At 29.8% G+C, this 26606-nt stretch overlaps 4 protein-coding genes across 4 annotated transcripts; all 4 read left to right on the top strand.

The window, feature by feature from the left end:
• Positions 1078-1752, top strand: LOC104717463 (putative lipid-binding protein AIR1). Its single transcript, XM_010435031.2, has one exon. It carries the CDS (start codon positions 1142-1144, stop codon positions 1535-1537), a length of 396 nt encoding a protein of 131 aa, XP_010433333.1. The 5' UTR covers positions 1078-1141; the 3' UTR covers positions 1538-1752.
• On the top strand, positions 9941-10582 carry LOC104717452 (putative lipid-binding protein AIR1B). Its single transcript, XM_010435023.1, has one exon. The coding sequence runs from the start codon at positions 9994-9996 to the stop codon at positions 10333-10335; it is 342 nt and encodes a 113-aa protein (XP_010433325.1). The 5' UTR covers positions 9941-9993; the 3' UTR covers positions 10336-10582.
• LOC104717446 (putative lipid-binding protein AIR1) lies at positions 16755-17420 on the top strand. The gene has a single exon (XM_010435010.2). The coding sequence runs from the start codon at positions 16811-16813 to the stop codon at positions 17204-17206; it is 396 nt and encodes a 131-aa protein (XP_010433312.1). The 5' UTR covers positions 16755-16810; the 3' UTR covers positions 17207-17420.
• LOC104717437 (putative lipid-binding protein AIR1) lies at positions 25476-26088 on the top strand. Its single transcript, XM_010434998.1, has one exon. The coding sequence runs from the start codon at positions 25533-25535 to the stop codon at positions 25872-25874; it is 342 nt and encodes a 113-aa protein (XP_010433300.1). The 5' UTR covers positions 25476-25532; the 3' UTR covers positions 25875-26088.

Below are 26606 nucleotides of genomic sequence, written 5' to 3'. Positions count from 1 at the left end.
TTTTTTCAAATATGAGATAAAATTAGTTCTCAGTGTTTTTCTTTGATAAATATGTTTTATTAATTTTTAAATTTTTAAAAATATTAAGTAAGATATAAATTTAATACAATGCACATTTTTTTGATATGAAAATTATAAATGTTACTCATTGGGATTGAGTGCATATAATTAAAATCTAATTTTATTGTTATATAATATACAAAGAAATTGTATTGCAAGATGGAGTGTGTGAACTCTAAATCCGGTTTAAAAAAATTCAAATAAAATAAAATTAATATTTTGTATACAACTTAAAATTTTACATATTTTTCTTATATTCGCAATAATACACTGACCTATTCTAGTTTATTATATTTTGAAGTTTTCTAGTTTTATATATTTCTACAAATCGAAGTGAATTTTTGACTCTTCTTAGCAAAGATTTCGATTTGATATATTATTTATAATTTTTTTGCCAAACTAAGTGTAATGACGATGATTAATATTAAGAGTAATGACGATGATATATTATTTATAAACATTTGATTTCATAATATTAATCTGTAGTTTTTCTTTAAGATGAAAAATTACTAAATAAGAATTAACGATTTAGTGAGATATGAAAAAAATAACCACTCCAATGAAGTATGATATATATTAATGGTGTCACTATTTTTAAAGAATACTTTTTTCACCCTACGTACTTCTATTTCTTACAAATAATTTATCCACCGATTTGTATATAAAAATTTCCCAACCTAACAAGTTGTCGTAGTTTAAAAAATGATTAATTATAAAACTTTACACTTTACTAGTATAATTTTAACAGAACAAATCAAGAAGCCCCGTTGGAAGCTGTACACTCACACTTCGTTCCAAACTCTTTACTTCAGATCGCCAGCTAAAATAATCTAGGGGCTAGGGCTTTTCACATGGTCGGTACATACATATTCTTGATCATTTTGGTTTTACATACATAAATCATTATTATAATCCTAAGTTGCATTTGAATATATAGTCGCACTAATACAATCGTCTTACTCATTTGATTCTTTACTCAAACTACTCCACTTACCCTATAAATACCGACTCATACACCCTCGATATCTTCACCAATCTCAAGCATAAACAACACTCCGATCTTCATTCAAGGCTAAGCAAAATGGCTCTTAGAAACTCTCTCGCCATTTTCCTTGTCCTGAACATCCTCTTCTTCGCCTTAACCGAAGCCACCCGCTCCGGTTGTCCACCATCATTTTCTAACAAACCGAAGCCAACCCCAAGCAGCCCTCCTGCCATCGAGACATGCCCAAAAGATGCTTTGAAGCTCGGTGTTTGTGTTCAGGCGCTCAACCTGGTGAATGTGACATTAGGTGCTCCTCCGGTTAAGCCGTGTTGCAGCCTCATTGACGGTTTGGTTGATCTTGAAGCAGCAGTGTGTCTTTGTACCGCGCTTAAAGCCAGCATTCTCGGCATCAACATTAACCTTCCAATCAACCTCAGCTTGCTCCTCAATGTTTGCAGCAGAAAGGCTCCACGTGGCTTCCAATGCCCTTAATTTAAATTTTCTTAATCCTGAATTTGTTGGGTATGCATGAAATGTGCTCGAACGTTAAATTGTATTCCTTTCCTTTTTTTTTGTTTTTTTTTTGTGTTTTCTGTTTATTTGATTTGGTGCATGAAAAAAGAGAAAGATCCTCATCAAGAAATATGGGTTTGTGTTGTTGTAATTTATTTCATTTGTCTTGATAATAAAATAATGCTTTTGTTTAAGTGTTACAAACTATGTTTGCTCCGTTTTTAATCAAAACAATGTAGGGGAAAATAACTTTAATCGGGTCCGTGAGTATTGGATTTGTTCATGCACACGTGCATTTAGGATTATTCAGAGTAAATGAACTGTACTAATATTAAGAGGAATATACATACAAACACTAATCAGGGATTATTTAATTCTGCATCAGAAAGCCATGCATTGTTTATAGCAACTAGCAACACGTACGTGCGAGGAATGAGCTATATATAGAAAGATAATTATGATAAATAGTGAAAAGGTACTAAACTATAGTAATTAGTATTATCTTATTTAGAATAAGCTACGTACTCTGAACTTCTACATAGAAGTTACCAAAATGCGAATTATTTTCAGTTGGTACGCATCTTTGATTTTAAAGTCGGACCTCACAATAAGATCGACGGACTAAACCCAAAAGCCGATTAAACCTCAAACGAAGAGTAAATTAACGTTTTACCAAAAAAAAAAGAAAAAAAAAGAGTAAATTAACTTGAGCATATGAATGTTTTATATGTGAACTATATATACACATGTAGGGTAGGGAGTTTGGATTATGATTGTAGTATTTATACATATTGTTTGCTTTATAAGTTTCATAGTCAAAATCTATTAGTAATCAATAAATTGATTATTGTTTTTTATATAATATTTTAGGAGTCTCTTCAAGCTATAACCTCGCCAGAATTATAACACTAAGTTTGGTTCAGTTTGGTAAGATCAGTTTCAACCGATTGAATTAATTTTGGGTTAGGAAATTTCTGTTTGATATGGGTTAGCATATGTCAAACTATAACACTATATGAATTTCTGATTCAAAACCAATGAATAATTACTAGCTCTTTTAACCTGACGTGATTTGATTTGTGAATTAAATTTTATCAAAGTTTGGATCTAAATTATATCTTTCTTTCTGGTTTTCGAATTTCATTTTTTTTTTAGTTTTTAAAATTATTTTTCTTTCATATTTGAATTCTGACCTGTTGGGAACTAAGACTTATTTTCTTTCACCTTAAATTTCTGACCTGATGAGAATTCAAATGAACACCAATACTCTATTGAATATCTGAACTTACGTTGTGGGCGAGTTTGGGTTAATTATGATTTGTTAACGAATATTATGAAATGCGAAGCATGATTTTTTGGTAACAAGTAACATCTCTGAAAACCTAAGCATCATAATTTATTTTGTACTATCGTTTATGTGAATCAAATCGTTGCACATCCCATGAATTTCGGGTCAACTTTCACTCAAAAAGAAAAATATACAGAAAAAGTTCAACTTCGTTGTAACTTGATGATTGTTTTTGATCATTGATTTTCTAGGTTTTATATTGTACAGAAATATGTTTTAAAATTTATATTGTACGCATCTTTTTACTTATCTTCTATTAACTGAAAGAATTCATATGGAAACATTTGTTAATCTCCTATAACCATATGGTAACTTAAACATAAAAATAACTTTGCCTTTTGATAGGATTTTCTTAAGAGACAAGAAGACGATAATCACCATGCATTCACCACAACATATTACTTGGTTTAAACTATTTGAACCATACCAACTTTTTTCATTTTTCACTTCTTTTAGAACTACTATGTAGTTAACTAAAGAGAAATTCATTATTAGAAGAAAAAAGAATATAATTGACCAATCAATTGATCAATTTATTAAAAAAAGAATAATATGGCATGATGATTATCATATTGTTACTAGCCTGTCGAAGGAATAACTACATTCTCCATCTCTCCTATAGGCTGTAGCTAGCTACTACCCGTGAACCACATTTTGGCATGTAATTCGACCGTATTTTATAATCCAAATATGACAAGATAGACACCACTATACACGAAACAATAAGTTATTTATTCAGCAAAAGGATAAAATAGTAGGATCTCGCACATACATCTCATTCAATATAGAAACATATTATATCCGGAATAGAAATAACAACAATGATTTGATCGTTATTACAACTCAATATTGAATAAATTTTGATTTTAGTTCTTGCAATTATTTTTATAACAATCCATATTGGGCATGGCTGTCCTACCGTAGTTGCAACTTTCGCATATGTAAACTATATTGCATGAAAACAGAAATGGATATAAGACATTGAAAATTTCAAAAGTTAACGAAAACTATTTTTTTATGAAATTAGAACAATGATACGTTTTAGAAATGTATATCTATAACATTATATATATATATATATATATATATATATATACTAGATTAGGACTCGTGCTATAGCACAAATTGAAATTTCTTTTATATAATTTTTATATAAAATATAATTTATGTGATTGTTTGTAAAAAGTTGTTGTTAAAACATTATGCAAAAATCATATTTAGATGGACCGTGCTAGATCAGAGATTGAAATTTGTTTTGTTTGTTTTGTAATTTTTATTTAAAGCATCATATACGTGATTGTTTTATTTGTTTTAAAAGTGTTTTTTTTTCTTTTTTTGATGAAAAATTATGCTATTAAATCATATGTTGAATATGACTTATGGAAAGAACATATATTTTGTATAGATTTTGACCCGCGGTATACTACGAATTAATTTGATATAAAAAATTGTTTGTTAATTTTTTTTGAATTGTTTAGTGTTTAAAATTATATATTGTATTTTGATTGTTAATTCTACGATTTAACCCACAATAGACCGCATATTAACTTTTTGCTACAATATTAATTTAATCAACTTAATTAGATATGTCTATTAATTTAATATTTATATTATTAGCAAAATAATGAAATGATGTTTTACCCGTGTAGCAACGAATTAATGAAATTTTAGATTTATATTAGTATCTACTCAAACACGTAAAATCATATAACTCCGTCCTGTAATATTTTAACTTGCAGTACACCATGAATTTTTGTAGAGTTTCAGACGGTTTAGCATTGTAAACTGAGAAACGATTGTCATTTTTTTTTGTATGAATATGAGCGATGTATTTTGGTAAATTGAGATCTGAATAATTTATATTAAAAGTTTGAAAGGGTGTTAGGTAAGCTTTTATTTTGAACTGCACAATAAAATTTCAGAAATCACGATTAAATATGATTAATTGCCAAGATTTTATTTATTTTTACGCATAACCGTATATTTTTATGCCTAACAGTATATATGGTGTAACAATACATGGAATAATACAGATTTTATTTTTGTAAATTGTATAAATCATTGGGATATTCTCTTTAAGAGGATTCTTTATGATATTCTTAATTGTATTCATATAGCTTACGGATTGACCAATTAATCAATAACTTTTTTATGTAAACAACTTATATTTAATCTCTAACCTATTTTATAACCAACCTATAAATATTATATAGTCTACAAAAAAGTTTGTGTACTTCTGTAATATTATATAGGGGATATATATATCCTAAATAACCAAACATCAAACCATGATAAAGAAAAAATGTTTAATACAACAAGTAAATCTAAAACTATAAATATTACATAGTTTAACTAAAAGAAAAATATTAAAACTCTAAAATCCACAATTATAGGCTTTTAAATATCATATATTCTTGTATGTGTATCTTAAATTAAATTAGTTAGGTTTTTTAGGTACACAAGTATATACTATACGTATCATAAATCAAAATATTTTTAAATAATTTTTGTTAAAATTTTCCCTCGCATTCCCAAACGGAAATGAGAGTTTCTATCGTGTTTTCAAATAAAAAAATAGTGCTAATTAGAGCTTGTAAACATCTTTACGTGTTTACAAGAGTTTTTGTTTCTGAAATATTTTGGAAATAGAAAACAGACCTCAAAGTGAGTTTTTGAAACATCTCTACTGCCACCTTTCTTAATTTGCTTCACGTCTTCTATCGGCCGTGTATCCACCCTGATCTGATGGTGAGTATGCTACATTTGGAAGGTTTTAAAAGCTTCTTTACCGATCCTACAAACTTTGAATCACTTATACGGTGTCGACAATCACTTTTTGAAAAGTCACCCATTTTGAAATTGTTGTAATTCAAGTACGCTTAATTATGGAGTTTTTCCGGAATAGTTTACCAAAAAGATAAGTATATTTTAGCGATATAGATGACCAAATCAATTTTTTAAATCTTTCTGCATGCATCACCATAATTCCTGAAATCAAGGTGTTACAGTTTGGATTTTTTTTGTTCCAAACTATCAAATTGACCTTTTTATCTCAAATTTGTGTTTAACCATCTCATAAAGTGGGGCAAGTCTATACAATGAAAAAATACATTTGAGATATTTCTATATTTTAACCCAAAAAAAAAAAAAAAATCCAAACTAGTCTATCTGTTATACGTAATGATTTGATAGGTCGTCCCACCATTTGAGATTACTAAACGATTATCACATGAAGATGAAGTCATAAACTCTGTCTTTGTGTGAGATTATGTGTAGACTAAGTGTTGTTTTGGAAATAATGGTGATATAAATCTACCCCGTGACATAGAAATCTGTTGAAGGATAAGATATGTTCATATGGACAGCGTGAAGGATTAAAGAACAATAATTTCATTCTAGTCTTTATATGTGCTAAGTACATTGGCCGAGGGTGCCCAAAACACACTTGCAATGTACGTAATATATTTGCTTAATTATAACTTGGTCCTATACTAATTACACTCGGAATAATTGTTCTTTATTAAGGTAAGAACAGAAATGTTAAGGTAGCAATAGAAGTGTGATCAAGAGTGTATAGCTCAACTGGTAAAAATCTCATGCAAAAATTTAAAGGTTGTTAGTTCTAATGACTTTTGGAATTAGATCATTAACATGTTCTCGTTCTAAATAAAATAAAAATAATAAAAATATGTAATTTAAGAAAACAAAATAGAGTGATAGCTAATACGCGTAAATTATTGCAGGCCAACTAGTAAAGCACATAGAACAACAAATTCGAAATCAATTCTTAGCTCTTCAGCAGATGGGAGACCAAAGGTACGACGAGGGCTTGCTCTTATGGTTGAGTACTAGGCTGTGATTTGTGGTTTTCTTTTTTTTTTTTCTATCTAAATCTTTAGCTTTTGTAATCAAATATACGCTGCACTAGTTTTACCAACGTTATTTTTTCTTTGAATCTAATTTAACATTATATTCAAAAAAATATACGCGTAAATTATTAAAGGTTGGCCTTAGTCTAAAAGGATGTTTGGAAATTCAGCATAAAACCTCTATATTATATAATAATAATAATAATAATAATAATAATAATAATAATAATAATAATAATAATAATAATAATAATAATAATAATAATAATAATAATAATAATAAGTAGTTATGTATTCTAATTAGAAAATTGCTCATGTTTTGAAATAGCCACATGATATATGTCTAATTAAGGCTTTAGATGGTAATTTATCTCATAAATAGCAAGAAAGAAACATGATGACAAGTATTATGCTTCAAAACAATTAAGTTTTTTTTTTAAAATAATAATAATAAAAAAGAAGGTACTTCAAGCAAGTCGTGTCATTTGGGTATGGATATTTGGATATCCTACTATATTAATTGAGAAGTACAAATCCTACTATATTAATTGAGAAGTACAAATATAAAACTAACCTTAAAATGTGTAAAAAATTACATTCAATTGCCATTAGAAAAAATTAATTAAGCTTAATTAACTAATTTAAATAAATATAATTAAATTAAAAATAAAAAACATTCACATATCAAATATTAAAAAATCTAAAAAAATCTAAAATAATATTTTCTCTCTCTAATAAATTATGGACGAAATTACTAATTATTTTTTAAAAAAATATATATTAACCAATCAGAATTTTAAAAACTAAGATTTTATATCCAAGTATACAATACAATTATTTTTAATAACTAAATTCGAAGATTTTGTTAAGATTTCAAATTATGATTCTCCTATCATTGTTATTTTATTTTATTTACAAATTGTTTAGAACTTTCATATAATACTTATAATTAATAAAATGCATATTTTTCTGCATATGTTGTGATTTGAATTTTTTAAACGAAGATATATTACTCAATGTATGAAAATATGTGTTTTAATTTCCACATTGGCGGGTTGGTAAAATTAAATTTATATAGATGATAAATTACTAATTTTTATTTACTCACAATTATAATATTAAAATTACTATTTTATATTTCACAAAATATGATGAAAATACAACAAATAAACAATATAAAACTGTAATAATACGTCAAAAATAAAATACTATAATATTCTAAAATAATAGTATTCAAATAGATTAATAAATTAACATAATGATTAAAACTAAATATTATCTCAAATAAAAAAAATTTAAAAAATAAAATAAAACAATAATTTTTATTATTATATTATAATTTTTTTTTAAAATGTTGACCCGTGCTTTAAGCACGGGATATATCCTAGTATAAAGTTATAAGGGTGATAACCAATTTGTGAGACTTTGCACAATTAATTTCTGAAATAAAACAGTATATTTGATTATACTTTTAATAATCGTGAAGGCCCATGTCACCAACTAAGTTGTTAATTAAAATTAGAACGATATATATACTCTTAGAGATTACCAGCTAACAATGATGAGTTGATGACAAGTAAGTTGTCCTTAATAATCAAACTATATCTATAAAAAGATATTAGTCAACTAATCCACTATTAAAGACAAACTAGATAATAACCCGCGCTGGTAGCGCGGGAAATTTTTTTATTTATTTTGTTATTTGTTAATATTATGTTTATGTTGTATCATTCATTTACATGTTATATAATATAGTACTATATGGTGAGTTTTGATTCATATTAAACTACTAATAGGTAGGCCTGAAAACTACTACCGATACCCGTATTCGACCCATTTTTCGGTTTGTATCCGTCCCGAAAAAAGGTACCCGCAGCTTTAGGATCGAGTGAAGGGTATAATAATTATATTATCCGTGAATAATGATCGAGTATCAGATATTAATTTAATTTTTTAGCATCCCGTTACCCGTCTCATTACCCGTTTTATTACCCGACTCATAAATACACGTTAATATTTTGTAGAATAATGTTACCAGCGTGAGCAAATATTTATGTAATTTTGGATTTGTTTGTTACAAAATAATATAATAGAAAATATATTAATTTTATACATTTTATAAAATTATATATTTAATTTACTTAAGGTCATACTCTGATTTCGACCCGTAGTTGGTACTACTATTTTGGTTTGGTGCAATATCAAATTCGTTAATTATACATTCGGTAAAGCTAAAAAATCCAACAAAACATATATTGACCCATGATTTAGTATTACAAATTGATGTGATCGTGTTTAGAGATCTTAATATACCAAATTTACAAATTGAAGTTATTGGAATAACATGTTATATATTAATTTTATAGGTGAAAATTACAATTAGGTTATGTATATTATCAACATTATACACTTAGTATTGTTTATATAGTGAATATTGTGTATAAACAATTAAGTTCTAGCCAATTAAATAGTTTGTTATTATTTTTTAAGATTTATGAAACAATAAATAGAGTTTTATTATTTTGTAAACAAATCTAAACTTTTCTTTTGTAAGTTATTTGAATAATTAAAATATAATAGCATTTTCGTAATATATCACATCAGAACTGATTAAATTTTTAACAACATAGCTTAAATAATTATATAGATATATTTTAAAAATATAAACAATGTTGTATCCTAATTTTAATATATATTTGTTATTATTAAATGATTTAGATATGTAAATATTTAATCTTAGTTTTATAAATAAATTTAAGTTTTATAGTTTTCTAAATAGTTTGTTATTATTTCCTAAGATTTTTGAAACAATAAATAGAATCTGTTTAATTTTATTACATAATTTCGAAATAATTTTATTATTATTTTATTAAATAATTTCGAAATTATTTTATTAATAATTTCTTGTAATCTAATAGATTAATAATTACTATTTTTTTGGATAATCATTTTCAGGTTACAACAAATTAATATTAAGATTCTGTTATTATATTTTGTATTAAAATACAGTGGCATTTTGTGTAATATTTTATATAGAGTAGGGTTATTTGTTTAAACGGTTTCTTAAATAAGTATATAGATTATTAATTAAACCTTCACATTTCTTTCCTAATGAAAACACTATAAATACCCACTAAACGCTTAACATTTCTCTCCATCAATCTCAAACAAACTTAAACTCACTACTACTTCTTGAGCCTTTTCACCTCCACAAACAAATGGCTCCAAGAACCTCCCTTGCACTTTTCCTTTCCCTCAACCTCCTCTTCTTCACTCTCACCTCTGCGACCACCCCAAGCACAGGGTCTTGTCCTAAAGATTCTCTACAGCTCGGTGTTTGCGCCAATGTGCTCAAGCTAGTTGACTTAACATTGGGAAACCCACCTGTAAAGCCATGCTGCTCCCTCATCCAAGGCTTGGCTGACCTTGAGGCTGCAGCCTGCCTCTGCACTTTGCTCAAGGTTAACATTCTTGGAATCAACATTAACCTTCCCGTCAATCTCAGCGTACTCCTTAATGTTTGTGGTAGAAAAGCTCCAACGAACTTCCAGTGTGCCTAAGTTGAATACTTATGAAGTCTTGGAATCTACTTTCTTAAATTCTTGTTTTATTTAAGGTGATTATTATTTTTATTTTTGTATTTTTCTTGAACTGTTTTAAATAAACGTACGTTCTCATGCAATAATGGATAATCGGTTTGTCTGTGACTGTGTTATCGGCAAATATGTACTCCTTTGCTTTATTGTTCCTCCATCTCTTCTTTGTAACCGTGTCTTTCGAACTCGATTAATAAATTCACTTACTTTTTTTTTTTTGGGCAAAAATTTCACTTCTGATTATAATTAAATTTTAACATAGCAAATGAAAGAGCCCCAATATTGGAAACTGTATACTTCACACTTCGTTGCAAACTCGTTCCTTCAGATCGCCTGCTAGGGCTTATTACCACATGGTCGGTACACATACATATTATTGATCATTTTGCTTTTACATACATATATCATACTTATAAGTTATAACCCTAAGTACTCAGTCTAACACAGTCTTGTTACTCATTTGCCCACTCACCCTATAAATACCGACTAATACAAATTGGAAAAAATGTCAAAAACAAAAAAAACATGAACTTTCAAAGTGTCCTTTAAATCTTAAAAATTTTATTGACTTTTAAATAAAATAACTAAGTTTAGTTGACTCGGCCATTTAAAGCTTGACATTAAGTTTCCGTTAAAACGATAATGACGGAGTTTAATCTCCATTAAATATCAATCTACGATTTAATTAGATATATAGATAAATTGTTAATATACATTTTTGTGAATGTTGTTGTGGCCTACCGGTAATGTTTATGTTTCGATTGTTCAAGGAAACGAGGGTTCGATCCCTATATGGCCCAATGTGACCCCGGAAGAGACTAAATCCGACTTGGAATTGGCGTTGGGGTCAACTGTGTCTCCACTGTATTGGGGCTAGGCTTAGAGAAACAAACTAAAGAAAAAGAAAAAAAATACTACATCACTTACGTATCGAACACAAAGTTTACTCAGATAAAAATGTAACATATACATTACCAGTAGGCCACACCAACATATTCATAAATGTATATAAACAACTTCTATATATCTAAGTAAAACGTAGATTAAATTTTAACGGGAAGTTAATCCCCTCGTCATCATCGTTTTAACAAAAACTTAATGTTATGGTTTAAATGGTCAAGTGAACAAAAATTAACTATTTTATTTAAAAGTCAACGAAAACTTTAGAATTTAAATGACATTTTGAAAATTCTTATTTTTTTTCTTCTCAAATATGAAAGTTCTTGTTTTTTTAGACATTTTTCCTAATACAAATTCTCAATAACTTCACCAACCTACAGTGTATGTGCGGGGAATGAGCTATAGAAAGATAATTATGGTAAAATAATTAATGGAAAGTTAACTGTAGTAATATATCCTTATTTAGAATAAGCTACGTACTCTGAACTCTAGAACATGCTTAATAGAAGTTATTTACCAAAATGCCGACCGTTTCAAATGCTAAGTCTGTCGTTCAAAACACTATAAACACTTGAAATTGCCTTTAAAGACAGACCTCACAATGACCTCATCGGACTCAGTGCCGTACTAAGGCAAATTGTGGCTTAGAGCGGGTAAATAAAATGTGGCTTTTATTATTAGAAATATAAAAAAAATATATATTTTAAAGACAATAACGGTGAAAGAAAAAATATTCTAAACCACAATTTTTCTATCATTTTCTCCTAAAAAATCATTCACCAAACTCACATAATCAAGCTCTAAAACCAATTCTCTTTTTATAGATATGATAGCTAAAGAAAGGTGAAGCAAAAAAAGTTTATGAGTTGAGTAGACGACACAGACATGGTGAATAATCGTGAGAAAAATAGGTTATCAATTGTTCACTAATCACTATTCTTAAACCCACGAGTAGTTTCCTTTATTCTTAACAAGATTAAATCCCACGTATACGACAAATTCTAAATATTAAAATTAGAAAAATAAGTTAAATCATCCATGTAATTATATAAAATTATATTAAATATGCTATCAAATTATTCATCGATTGAAAAATTTAAGAAAATTACATTAATCTTTTATTTTGATTCTCATAATTTTCTTATATTATTTTAATTACTAATTTTAACACATGAAATTTGTATATTTTAATCACTTTTCTGTATAAATTTCTTTTTACTATATGTTTATAACAAATAATAATTGCAATTAAAGTACATATATTTTTCTTATTAATTGCACATATTTTTCTTATTAATTGCATATTTTTCTATTAAAATTAGTAATTTAATAGATAAATTTCCTATTAGATTTAGTCATATAATAAATTACTTTTGGTTTTACATACTTTACAAAAATATTAATTATAATCTTTTTATTTTTAGGATTTTTTTCATTTTTCTATAAATTTAAAATATTCACATGTGTCAGAATATTCTCGATATACTTGACACATGTCGCGATTATATGAATTACTAACTGAAAAAACTAAGCTTTATACAATAAGATTATCTTCCATTAGTATTATTGTTATTAGATTTAGAGTATAAAACATGTGTAGAAATTTTCTTATATATTAGATTTATTAATATTGTCATGGGCTGCTCAAACCAAAAAAACCCACTTTACATACACATTTATTTTATCAATTTAAACACATAAGTCTAGATAGAAAAAAAATGTGACCTAACAAATTTTTAATTTTTGGTGGCTTAGGGCAATTGCCCTTTCCTCTTACCTGTAAGCACGGCAAATCTAAAAGCTGGTTAAATCTCAAACGAAACTACAAAAGAGTACTTAACTAATATAAATGGTTTTTTTAACCAAGAATATAAATATTAATATGTGAACTATATATAGCGCTATATTTAATATCATAAAATCAAAATCTATTCGTAATAAGTCAAAAATTGATCATTATTTTGGTTTGATTTGGGTTAGCATATGTCGGACTATAACACCATATTAGAACGTATGTGTTTCCGATTCAAAACCTATTAACAATGAATAGATTAAACTTTAGGATTTTTGTCCCAACCAATAATATTAGATTCTTGAAACACTTAATTTTTGAATTCACAATTTCTCTTCTTTATTTTTTTTTAATCTTTTCGTTTATTTCAAATTCTGATTCATTAGCCCGTCGAGGATTAAAAAGAATAATTACTAGCTCTTATAACCTCACCTAATTTGATTTGTGAAATAAATTTTATCAAAGTCTGGATTTAAGTCACTTTCTTTTTCTCTCTTTTGAATTCTGACCTGTTGAGAACTAATTAAAGAATCATTTTCTTTCATTTTAAATTTCTGACCAGACGAGAATTCGAAAGAACACGCTACAAGAAAAGAGCCTATTTCCAAAATCAAATCAATCCTATGTTCTTTCTTTGATCTTCAAAATCAATTTTTTCTTAATTTCAAATTCTTTTTTTTTTTTTCATTTTTAGATTCTAACCCGATGAGAGCTAGCTACAACATCACTTTCTTTCATTGTATATGTGAACTTAATTAAGTTGTGGCGAGTTTCGATTATTATTTGTGAACGAATATTATGAAGTGCGGTTCATGTTTTTTTGGTAACAAATAGTCAAATGCATGAAAACCTAAGCATCATATTTATAGTATTTTACTATCGATCGTTTATGTGAATCAAATCTTTGTACTTCCCATTAATATCGGGTCAACTTTCAAAAAGAAAAATATTCAACTTCGTTTCCACTTGATTATTCTATTTGATCATTGATTATATGCCATTATTACAGAAAGATTTACTACACATTTACTTATTTTATATTACCTGAAAGATTTCAGATGGAAACATAACTCAATCTCCTGGTGACATAAAAATTGTTATGTTCAGTAAAATTTAACTTCGCCTTAATCAACAAGAAGATGATCACCAAAATATTATTACTAGCAACTTCTTTCATTTTTCACGTCTTTTAGAAATACTATCTAGTTAATCAAAAAGGAATTCATTATAAAAAATAAGATAATTAGAATATAATCGACCAATCAATTTTATAAAGAATTATATGGCATGATGATTATCATATTGTTACTAGCCTGTTGAAGGGAATAACTAAATTCTCGATCTCTCCAGCAGCTACTACCCGTGAACCACATTTTGGCATGTTCGACCATATTTAATAATCGAAGATGATAAAATACACCAAACTTGTTATTTATTCAGCAAAGGGATAAAAGTAGTATATATCCCACGTACATCTCATTCAATATAGAAACATATTATTCGAAAGAGATATAACAACGACGATTTTGTTTTTATAACACCTTAATATTGAATCTATTTGAACACCTTAAGTTGCAATTGGTCGTATAGTATCCAGAAATTTTAATGTTAGATGAATTTCAAATTTTTGTTAAACCATATAATAAATTGTGACAAGTCTAACACTGAAATTATTGGATAGGGATATTTCTTTTAAACCAAAAAAAAAAAAAAATCCAAACTAGTCCATCTGTCCATCCTGTAACCTCTATTATACGGAATGATTTGGTAAGTCCAACCATTTGAGATTACTAAAACAATTATCACATGAAAATGAACGTCATAAACTTTGTCTGCGAGTGAGATTATGTGTAGCGAGTAAATGATGGTTCAGAAATAATGGTTATATAAGTCTGGCCCGTGACAAAGGGATTTGTTGAAGGATAAGATATGTTCACATGGACAAGCGTGAAGGAATAAAGTACAATCATTCCATTTTAGTCTTTAGATGTGCTTACTTGAATATATTGGCTGATTGAGGGTGCCAAAAAACTCACACAAATAGTTGTCTTAATTTAATTTACGACTTTATTAATAATAGAAACGAACGTTTAATATGTTCAAGTTTTCTAGTTATGAAAAAGAAAACTAGATACATTTTTTATAACTTGGTGCTATACTAAATTACTAATAGCTCTGAATATTGTTCTTTACAAACATAATATACTCCCTCCGTTCTAGTTTAACTGTCGTTTAAGGTTTTTGCACACAAATTAAGGAAACTATTAAATTTTATGTTTTGCCCTTCATTAATATATTTTATAATTTTTTCATTGGTTGAAACTTTAAAGCAGCAGGGATAAGATTGGAATATTCATCAAACATCTGCATTGAAAATCTAAAACGACAACTAATATGAAACAAAAATTAAATCCTAGACAACTAAATTAGAACGGAAAGAGTATAAAATAAGTAAAAAGGATGTATGGAAGTTTGGCACATAACCTCTTGGTTAGTGGAAGTTCCCTTGGACCAAGGGTTGATTAATGCTTTTATATCAAGAATTCTCGGGTTTGACACCCATATAATGGGACCAAGGGTTGATTAATGCTTTTATATCAAGAATTCTCGGGTTTGACACCCATATAATGCGATTTATTAATTAGTCTGTTGATTTAAGAGACAAGTTTACATGAAATCTCCAATAAAGCACAATTAGAGCCATATGCCGTGATTCTACGCATAGAGGAGAAAAAAAACATCGTCTATCAAAGAAATAAGTGTAATATGTGGTGAATCTAATAGAGTCAGAGAAAATTATCAGTAGTAAGTAACAATTCTCATAATTTACATTACATAATAAATTAAAACGATAAAAAAAACTTCTGGGTAAAAAAAAAGAAGAAGAATCAAGTCGCCATGGTTCTTGGGTTCGAGTCACCTTGGCCATCTGGCCGTGGTTTAAATTTGGAATATTTCTGAATGTGTATCAGAATGCAAAACTTTGTAGGATTAGTCTTTGAGCCTAAAATGTTTTTAGGATGTCCACGGTCATATATATATATATATATTTAGTATTAACAATAATAATAAAAATGTGTATGTATTCTAATTGGAAAAATGCACATGTTTTGAAATAGTAAACAACCACATGTAATATGTATAAGGTAGTTCAAGCAAGATGATAAGTTTGGGATTTGATTATGCTTCAAAAGAATAAAGTTTTTTCAACAAGTCGTATAATTTCGTTATCAAAGAGGGCACGTATATTCGGATATAGTATTAGATTACAAGGGTGATATCCAGTTTATGAGACTTTGCACAATTAATTTCTAAAACAAAATTGATAGATTTATTAATACTTTTGATAATCGTGAAGGCTCGTACATATATTGATATAATTCGTAATTATTTGGGAGTTGCCTAGTTAATTAGTTTAGAGGATCGACATCAACCACCGAATTTTTTTTATGGATATATAATTTCTTACCACCAACTAAGTTGCTAATTAAAATTAGAACCGTGAATACCCATAGAGATTACCAACTAATTTGAACAATGATGACAATTAAGTGTTCTTTAATAATCAAATCAAACCTATAAAATAAATAGTCATTAATTTCCTAATAAAGACAAATTATCAATTAAACCTTCACATCTAATGAAAAAGCCTATAAATACCCACTAAACATTTACATTTTTCTCCACCAATCTCGAAGAAACTTAAACGCACTACGACTTCTTGAGCCTTTTTAACTCCACAAACAAATGGCTCCAAGAACCTCCCTTGCACTCTTCCTTTCTCTCAATCTCCTCTTTTTCACTTACACCTCTGCAACATGTTCCAAGTGCCTCCCCACCCCAACTACGCCAACCACCCCAACTACGCCAACCACCCCAAGCTCAGGGACTTGTCCTAGAGATTCCCTACAGCTCGGTGTTTGCGCCAATGTGCTCAAGCTAGTGGACCTAACATTGGGAAACCCACCTGTAAAGCCATGCTGCTCTCTCATCCAAGGTTTGGCTGACCTTGAGGCTGCAGTCTGCCTCTGCACTTTGCTCAAGGTTAACATTCTTGGAATCAACATTAACCTTCCCATCGATCTCAGCATACTCCTCAATGTTTGCGGTAGAAAAGCTCCAACGAATTTCCAGTGCGCGTAAGTTTAAATACTTATAACGTACCTATAAAATAAATGAATCATACACTTTATGAATTGTGGAACCTATTGTCTTATCTTTTGTTTTATGTACGGTGATTTTTTTTTTTTAATCTTTTTGTATTTTTTTGTATTGTTTAAAATGAACGTACGTTCTCATGCAATAATGGATAACGGGTTTACGTGTGTAATCGGAAAGTTTGTACTCCTTTTCTTCACTGTTCCTATATCTCTTCTTTGTAACTGTGTCTTTCGAATATGATTAATAATTTAATTTTAAAATAACAAATTAAAAATCCCTATTGGAAACTATATACTTGACATTGCGTTCCAAATGCTTTACTTCAGATCGCCAGCTAAAAATATCCTAGGCGCTAGGGCTAACCACATGGTCGGCACACATGCATACATATTCTTGATCATTTTGGTATTTACATACATATATCCTTGTTAATTATTATAACCCTAAGTTGTATTTAATTAGTAGAACTACTGTAATACAGTCTTATTACTGATTTACTTACTTACTCAAACCAGCCCACTTATCATATTAATACTGACCAATACACTCTCAATATCTTCTTCATCAATCTCAAGCATAAACAACACTCCAATATTATTAGGGTTATATGATGGGTTTAGTATGTTGGGCCTTTAGCGTGTTATTTATGTCAATTGACGGTTTGTGTAAACCCTAGATACATATGCATAAATAAAGTTGTCACCTAAATCAATAAGATCAAGTCAAGTTGGGTGTTCAAGACCTTCTCACCAACGTGAGGAGAAGTATTAGGGTTATATGATGGGTTTAGTATGTTGGGCTTTTAGCGTGTAATTTATGCCAATGACAGTTTGTGTAAACCCTAACATGTATAAATAAAGTTGTCACCTAAATCAATAAGATCATGTCAGATCAATACCTAATTCTACAAATATAATTTCAAGGCTAAGAAAAATGGCTCTTTAGAAACTCTCTTGCCATTTTACCTTGCCTTCAACATCGTTCACCATCGTCTTCTTTTCCCTAACGAAAGCCGCCCCCTCCCATCGTCCACCATCGTCTTCTTACAAACCAAATAGCCAATCTCAAGCGCTTCCGCCATCGAGACATGCCCAAAAGATTCTTTGGACGCTCGGTGTTTACGTTAACGCACTTAACTTGTTGAATGTGGCATTATGTGTTTCTCCGCTTACGCCGTGTTGCAGCCTTATTGACTGGTTGAGGTTGACATTTGGATTGATCAATTTCTTCATCAAAAAGCTATGCATGGTACACTGTTTATAGCAACTAGCAACAGGGGTTATAGAATAGTGAAAAAGGTTATAGACTATATTATAGAACAAGCTACGAACTCTGAACTCCAAAACTTGGTTAATAGAAATTGTTTACAAAAATCAAACGTCATGCCTCACAATAAGATCGACGGACTAAACCCAAGAGTAAGTTTAGTTTAGAATATTAATGTTTTATATGTGAACTATGTATAGCTGTAGCAAGTTCGTATTATGGCTGTTATATTTATACAGATTATTAGGTTTGTTAATATTCATAATCGCGTTTAAAAAAAAAATATTCATAATCAAAATTAATTTGTAATGAGTAAATTGAATAATTATATAGAAAAATAAAGTAAATTGATCAATTCCTTTGATATAATATTTTAGAAGTCATTTGATTATGGATGTGAGATTTTCAACACAAATGACTCTTCTAACTATTTATCTCGACTGCATTGTACTATAACATAAATTTTGTTATAGTTCGGTAGGATCCATTTTATGTTGTGAAAAAATTCACACTAATTAATAGTGAGTAAATTGAATATTTATGTCCTGGAGAGTATTCAAACTAATATTTTAAGTGATTCGTGAAAAATCTACAAATCATATGTTATTCACTCATAGATTTTAAAAAATCTAATGAAATCCAATGTTATTGAACTAATGATTTAAAAAAACTAATGAAATCTACCTAATTATATTGTTATTGAAAACCGTTTGTGGATGTGATTTTGATGATTTTAAAAGAATTTAAAAGAATTTATTTAGTTAAAAATATATATATATATCAAAATCTCATGGTTTTAGGTGGATTTGAAAATTTTTTATAATAAATCATATCAACTTCCTTAAAATCATCAAAATCATAAAAAAAAATTCAGAAAAACTCAAATCACTTAAAATACTAGTTTGAATACACTCCGTTAGGTCTCGTCTCAATCTAAACAAGAATTAGTAAAACGTCCATTTTTGTTTCTTAATTTATCTTTGATTCAAATTTTCTTCTAAGAGTTTTGAATCTTTTTCTTTATTTTTAATCTTGGACTGGATTAATTTGCTGATTTTTTTCTTTTTCTATTACTCATTTTATAATTTTGTCCCAGTCTAAAATTATATTCTTTCTTTTTAAAATTCTGAATCTGACCCAGAGAATCAAAAAAGGCACCGATATATTTGTATATTTTGAACACAAGTATAGCGAGTTTGGGTTATGATTTGTTAACGAATATTATGAAGTGTGAACCATGTTTATTTGGTATAGTATTGGTTATGTGAATCAAATATATGCACATCCCATAAACAAAAAGGTCAACTTTCAAAAAGATAATACACAAAACGCTCAACTTGCTCAACTTCGTTTTCACTTGTTGATTGTTTTTGAGCATTGATTTATCATTTATGCCATTATTATGTATGTAACCGTTCAGAAATATGTTATTTTTTTATCATTTTTGTACGATATTCTACAATATTTACTACACTTCTTACTTATTTCCTATTAATCGAAAAATTCAGATGGAAACAAATATTAATATTTTTTTTTTTGCTAGAAATTTTTTAAGAACTAACTTTGCCTTAATCAACGTAAAATACGATGATCACCACAATATAATACTTGGTTTAAACTATTTGAACTATATATATAACTTCTTTCACTTTTCACTTCTTTTTAGAAATACTATGTAGATAATTAATTAAAGAGAAATTTTATTATTAAAAAAGAATATAGTTGATCAATATTATGAATGCCAGAATGATTTGGTATGATGATTATCATATTGTTACTAGTCCGAAGGAATAACTAAATTCTCGATCTGTTCTACAGCTAGTTCCCGTGAACTATATTTTGGCATGTTCGACCCGATAATAAAATAAATACCACTTGTACACGATACTATGTTATTTATTCAGGAAAAGGATAAAAGTAGTATGCTCTCGAAAATATATATATATATATCTCATTCAGTATTAGATAATAGAAACATTTAATCCGAAAGAGAAATAACAACGATGATTTTGTCGTTATAACATCTTAATATAGATTATATTTGGATCTACTTTAACAAATTTTTAATATATACTGTATTATTCATATTGGATTGGAGGAGATTGGCCGCATAAGTATTCCTAAATTCTAAGTTACTCGAATCGGGGTTTAATTTTTTCCACACTATAAAATTTTATGAGCTATCACCTCATTATTGTGTTAAACCTAATAAAATGGGGGAAAGTCTGACATTGAAATTATACGATTGAGATATATAAATATATATTTAAAATCCAAGCTAGTCTATCTGTCCATCTTGTAACCCCTGTTATACGGAATGATGTGATAAGTAATAAGTCTAACCATTTGAGATTTACTAAACAATTATCACATGAAAATGAAGTCATAAACTTTGTCTTTGTTTGAGATTATGAGTAGACTAAATGATGCTTCCGAAATAATGCTTCAGAAATAAAGAACAATCATTGGCCGTTTTAGTCTGACTTTAATTTGTCTCTTTTAAAGAAACTAACGTTTAATGGGTTCAAAATTTCTAGCTATGAAAAAAAAAACCTTAGATACATATACTCACTTACAAGAAAATTTGTTAAAAATACCCCTTTTGATATATCCCTTTTCAAAAATACCCTCTTTTCTGGCCATTTTTATTTTTGCCCTCTTTTAATTTTTAATGGCCATTTTACCCTTAGATGAAAATTATTTTATTCAATAAAAAGAAAAACAAAATTTCCCCGCCAAAAAATTTCCGACATATTTTCCCGCCAAAAAATTTTCGAAAAATTTTCCCGCCAAAAAAATTTTTTTCAAAAAAATTTTGATACAAATTTTCGACAAAAAAATTTTCCCGCCAAAATTTTTCCCGCCAAAAAATTTTTACAAGGTTTTTAAAAAGTTTTATAAGGTTTTTATAAAAACCTTATAAACACATTGTAAAGGCTTTTACAAGATTTTTTAAAGAGTTTTAAAAGGTTTTTTAAACAACTTGTAAACGTTTTTACAAGATTTTTACAAAGTTTTTAAAAGGTTTTAAAAGGTTTTTAAAAGGATTTTAAAAGGTTTTCCTATGGTTTTTAAAAAGATTTTTAAAAGGTTTTTAAACACCTTGTAAACGCTTTTAAAAGCTTTTTAAAAGCATTTACAAGGTTTTTAATAGCATTTACAATATGTTTAAAAACTTTGTAAACGTTTTTAAAAGCATTTATAATGTTTTTAAAAGGTATAAATTTCAATATTTTTGGCGGGAAAAATTTTCAATTTTGGCAGGAAAATATTTTTTGGCGGGAAAAAAATTATGTTTTCGGGAAAAACTTTCGATTTTGGCGGGAAAAAAAATTTTGGCGGGAAATTTTTTTTGGCGGGAAAATATTTTTGATTTTGATGACTGTACATTCTTGCTGTCACTCAAAAAAGGATAATTTGGTCATTTTGTATATAAAGAGGGGTAGTTTTAAAAATGATCAACATGAAGGGATATTTTTAAAAAGAGGTATGAAAAAAGGGGTATTTTTGAGAATGCCCCCACTTATAACGTACTCCTTTAATGGGTAATATATTTGCTTATTACTTGGTGCTATACTAATAACGATATGAATAATTGTTCTTTTCTAACGTACTAATATAAGTACACTCTACAAGGTCACAATCGAGTAACTGATACGAGTCATTTTTTACAAATTAATAATATAATTTCATTTTTATAATTTAATTTAATTATGTCAATTAGTTTTTGATATTTTTAGCCTTAGTGGCTATTATTAATTTGTTTTTTGAAACATATATTTGTAATGGCATTTGAATATAAATATACACCCTTATAAAGGTTATTTTTATTATGTACTTCCTAATCAATAAAGAGGGGATACAAATTTGGCATAGAACCTCTTAAATAGAAAACAGTAACCTATAAGATGATTTCACCGTGCTTCGGGAGTCATTTCCTTTATATTTTCTGTCTAAAATCCTTCGCTCGTCAAATTTGAAAACAGATTGTCTTGTTCGGTATTTCAGGTCGTTTTTAGCTGCAACTTATTTTATAAACTCTTTTTCCCGGTTTGCGCTACCAACTTTGAAGTTCTTTTCTCATTAATTGTTGGTTTACAAAAAGAAATAAATAAATCAATAATTGTAATAGTAGAACTGTAGAAGTGTGTATGTATTCTAATTAGAAATTGCACATGTTTTGAAATAATAGATAACCACATGTTTTGAAAGAAACAAAAAGATCTTCCTGTAACAAAAAGGGTACTTCAATCATGGTGATAAAGTATGGGATTTGATTATGCTTCAAAACAATAAAGTTTTTTCAATAAGTCACTTAATTTGGGTAGTGAAGAGGGTATGTGTAACGACCCGGATCCTCGGTAGAGACAGTGTCGAGAATTGTCGAGAGACAGTATCGAGAGTTACCGAGAATCAGTATCGAGAGTTACCGAAAATCAGTATCAAGAGATGTCGAGAAACGGTACCAAGAATTGATGATACTTGGTATCAAGGAATGCCGATGGATGCCGATACTTGGTATCGAGGAATGCTGATGAATGCCGATACTTGGTATCGAGAAATGCCGATACTTAGTATAGAGAAATGCCAAAGGAATGCGGAAATCAGTGATGGTAGAATCCGACGATAGAACTCGATAGGTTAAGGAGATTGGATGGAAATGGAGAGTTCGAGACTACTGAAGTAGCGAACATACGTTTGAATTGAAGAAAGGGGATCTTCGGTTCAGACGATACAGGCCTGTAAGTTGCTGAATAAAGAGAAGAGAGGTTTCAGTACTTAGTCCGAGAGACAGTCCGAGTAGCATTAGGAATGAAAGTCCTAGTGATAGTGATAGTGATAGTGAGGTGGTAGTGATAGTGAAGTAGGCTATCCGGAAATGATTGTATCGGTGAATGATGGATCAAGCCAATGGACGAGGATGGATCGATTAGACTATGGGCCGATAGGTGGCTCAGGGACTCGATAATCTTGCGAAGATTTAAGCCGACTCACGGGAAAGGAAACCCGAGAGAAATGAAAACTCGCAGAAAAAGGTAAGGTGATCGGATAAGGATAGATGCAAGAAATAAGGGAAGCTAGGGAATGATAAGGCTTATCGATCTAAGGCAACTTAGGGCGGTTTAGTCGACCCTATATAAGGGATGGAACCCTTAGAGATTCTCTAGTTTCGCATAACACATCCGAGAGCTGCCGCGAGAGAAAGAAAGAGTTTCCATCGAAGCTTAAACAGAGAGATCCTAAGTCTAAGTCGAGAAAAGAACAATAAGTATCCTTCCACCTTGATTCGTCGATGGTTATGGGTTATACATCGGATATTAACGGTGTTGATCTGTCCGTATAGAAGTGGGGATCAGATTTGGGCATAGGAACCGAGAGTTCAATACCTTAGGTCGATACCAAAGATGAGTGCGAGACTGTGGCCGAGTTCCATGGTTGATTTTCTTGACCTGCGGTTTATTTAATCTCGTTAATTGCTTGTCTTGGTTGATGGTTAATGTGTTCTATTGCAATATGAATGGTGGTTGGTCTAAATGACTTAGGCGACTATCCGATGTGAATTGTTTGACTTGCGTGACTTGATTAAAATTTACCCTGTATTAGTTTGAGATCGTTGAACTGAGCCTAGTGTGACGGGATGACCGCTCCACTAAGCAAACATTGTTTTCTTACGCCTCCTTTTAATGGACGCAGGAAAGAAAAGGTCCGATGGTCAGGATTATAGTGGCTGACCAGCTCGTGTGACGGAGGCAAGGGAGGAAGAGGATGGTGGCTTTGGGTAGTTTAATTTATGACGTTATCTTTTAAGGATTGTATTGTTACCATGCATGGGATAAGATTATTTGCTAAGGATAATTGAACCTCGGAATTAACTAATGAGTATTTTTAAGTTATATTACCTGATATACATTATTGCTGCTAAGTCTGGTCGAACGAACAAGTAGAAATTCATAGGCCCTAAGAAATTTTTTATATCAGCCGGTACATCCGTGTACGGGTTTTTAGGGTCGGGGTCTTACCATATGGGTCCGATATATACAAAGGTCATACACAATTTATGAGGATTTGGACAATTAATTTCTAAAAAAAATTAATATATTTATTTTGAATAATATCGTGAAGGCATGTACATATTGATATAATTCGTAAATTTGGGAGTTGTATTGTTAATTAGTTTAGAGGATTGACTTCAACCACCAAATTTCTTTTATGGATACGTAAATTCTTACCACCAATTAGTTTCACTAACCTCCACATTGCTTCTGATTCTAAACAAGTCATCGAAATCTTAAATTCGGAGAATCCACTAAAGGAACTCCATGAAATTCATTATGATATCCCCACTCTATCTTCTTTTTTTTTCAGAAAATTTGTTTCTCCTTTATCCCTCGTAACTTCAATAGGGAAGCTGATGGGATTGCTAAGCTGTCTCTTATAAACATTGTACCAAACCCGTTTAATTCAGTTATGAAAGATGTTTTTTTTTGAATGAATGTAAAATTTTATTCAACAAAAAAACCTTTTTACAATAAATGTATCATTAAATCAATATTTTCTGAAAGAAGAAACTAGAGTGTTAGCCCCTTGAACCGAACCAAATCTGTAAGCCATCTTGAAGTTTAAGTGGGTTGAGAAGCTGAACAGAGGATATCTTATTGCGCATCAAAAGATCAAGGAACTTAATTGATTGTTTGATCTGGCGCATCTTGAAGTTTATGGAAGATGCATTTGAACAAAAAAAAAGGATATATAAATTCTTACCACCAACTAAGTTGTTAACTGTAACTAGAACCATATACTCTTGGAGATTACCAGCTATTTTGTACAATGATGACAATTAAGTGCTATATAATAATGAAATCATATCTGTTAAACTATTAGTCAACTAATATTAAAGACAAATTATCAATTATACTTTCAAATTTCTCTCCTTATGAAAACCCTATAAATACCCACTTAATACTTAGCATTTCTCTCCACCAATCTCAAACAAACTTAAACTCACTACTACTTCTTGAGCTTTTTCAACACCAACAAACAAATGGCTCCAAGAACATACCTTGCACTCTTCATTTCCCTCAACCTCCTCTTTTTCACTTACACCACTGCGACCACCCCAAGCACAGGGTCTTGCCCTCGGGATTCTCTACAGCTCGGTGTTTGCGCCAATGTGCTCAAGCTAGTGGACTTAACATTGGGAAACCCACCTGTAAAGCCATGCTGCTCTCTCATCCAAGGCTTGGCTGACCTTGAGGCTGCAGTCTGCCTCTGCACTTTGCTCAAGGTTAACATTCTTGAAATCAACATTAACCTTCCCATTGATCTCAGCGTACTACTCAATATTTGCGGTAGAAAAGCTCCAACGAACTTCCATTGCGCCTAAGTTGAATACTTATAAGCATACGTATAAAATGAATGAATACAGTTTATGAATTCTGAACCTATTATCTTATCTTCTTGTTTTATTTTAAGGTGATTTTTTTTTTGTATTTGACTTGGATTGTTTAAAATGAACGTAATTTCTCATGCAATAATGGATAAGGTGTAATCGGCAAGTTTGTACTCCTTTGCTTTATTCTTCCTCCATCTCTTCTTTGTTACTGTGCCTTTAGAATTTGATTAATAAATTCACTTCTTACACTGTTCGCTTGATATTGTGTTCCAAACGCTTTACTTCAATCTAAACTACCCTAGGGGCTAGGCACATGGTCGGTACATACTTATCCTATTAATATTGACCAATAAACTCTCAATATCTTCACCCGTCTCGCATATTTTATTAACGCTATGGAAGATGGCTCTTAGAAACTCTCTCACCATTTTCCTTGCCTTCAACATCCTCTTCGTTTCCCTAACGGAAGCTGCCCCCTCCCGTTGTCCACCATCTTCTTCTTACAAACCACAGCCAACACCAGGCGCTCCTGCCATCGAGACATGCCCAAAAGATGCTTTAAAGCTTGCTTTTTGCGTTAACGCGCAAAACTAGTTAAATGTGAGATTAGGTGCTCCTCCGGTCAAGCCCTGCTGCATCCTCGTTGAGGGTTGGCTAAACTAGAGCTGGGGTTTGTCTTTGAACAGCGCTTAAAGCTCATTGACGGTTTTGTTGACATTTGGA

This window comes from Camelina sativa, chromosome 2, assembly GCF_000633955.1.
Source record: "Camelina sativa cultivar DH55 chromosome 2, Cs, whole genome shotgun sequence".
NCBI lineage: Eukaryota > Viridiplantae > Streptophyta > Magnoliopsida > Brassicales > Brassicaceae > Camelina > Camelina sativa.
The sequence above is the reverse complement of the archived record's forward strand: the minus strand, read 5'-3'. Positions and strand labels throughout refer to the sequence as shown.

Bases quoted from the DNA above. Each gene is read 5' to 3' on its own strand.
- LOC104717446 (XM_010435010.2), top strand. From the start codon at position 16,811: ATGGCTCCAAGAACCTCCCTTGCACTCTTCCTTTCTCTCAATCTCCTC.
- LOC104717463 (XM_010435031.2), top strand. From the start codon at position 1,142: ATGGCTCTTAGAAACTCTCTCGCCATTTTCCTTGTCCTGAACATCCTC.
- LOC104717452 (XM_010435023.1), top strand. From the start codon at position 9,994: ATGGCTCCAAGAACCTCCCTTGCACTTTTCCTTTCCCTCAACCTCCTC.
- LOC104717437 (XM_010434998.1), top strand. From the start codon at position 25,533: ATGGCTCCAAGAACATACCTTGCACTCTTCATTTCCCTCAACCTCCTC.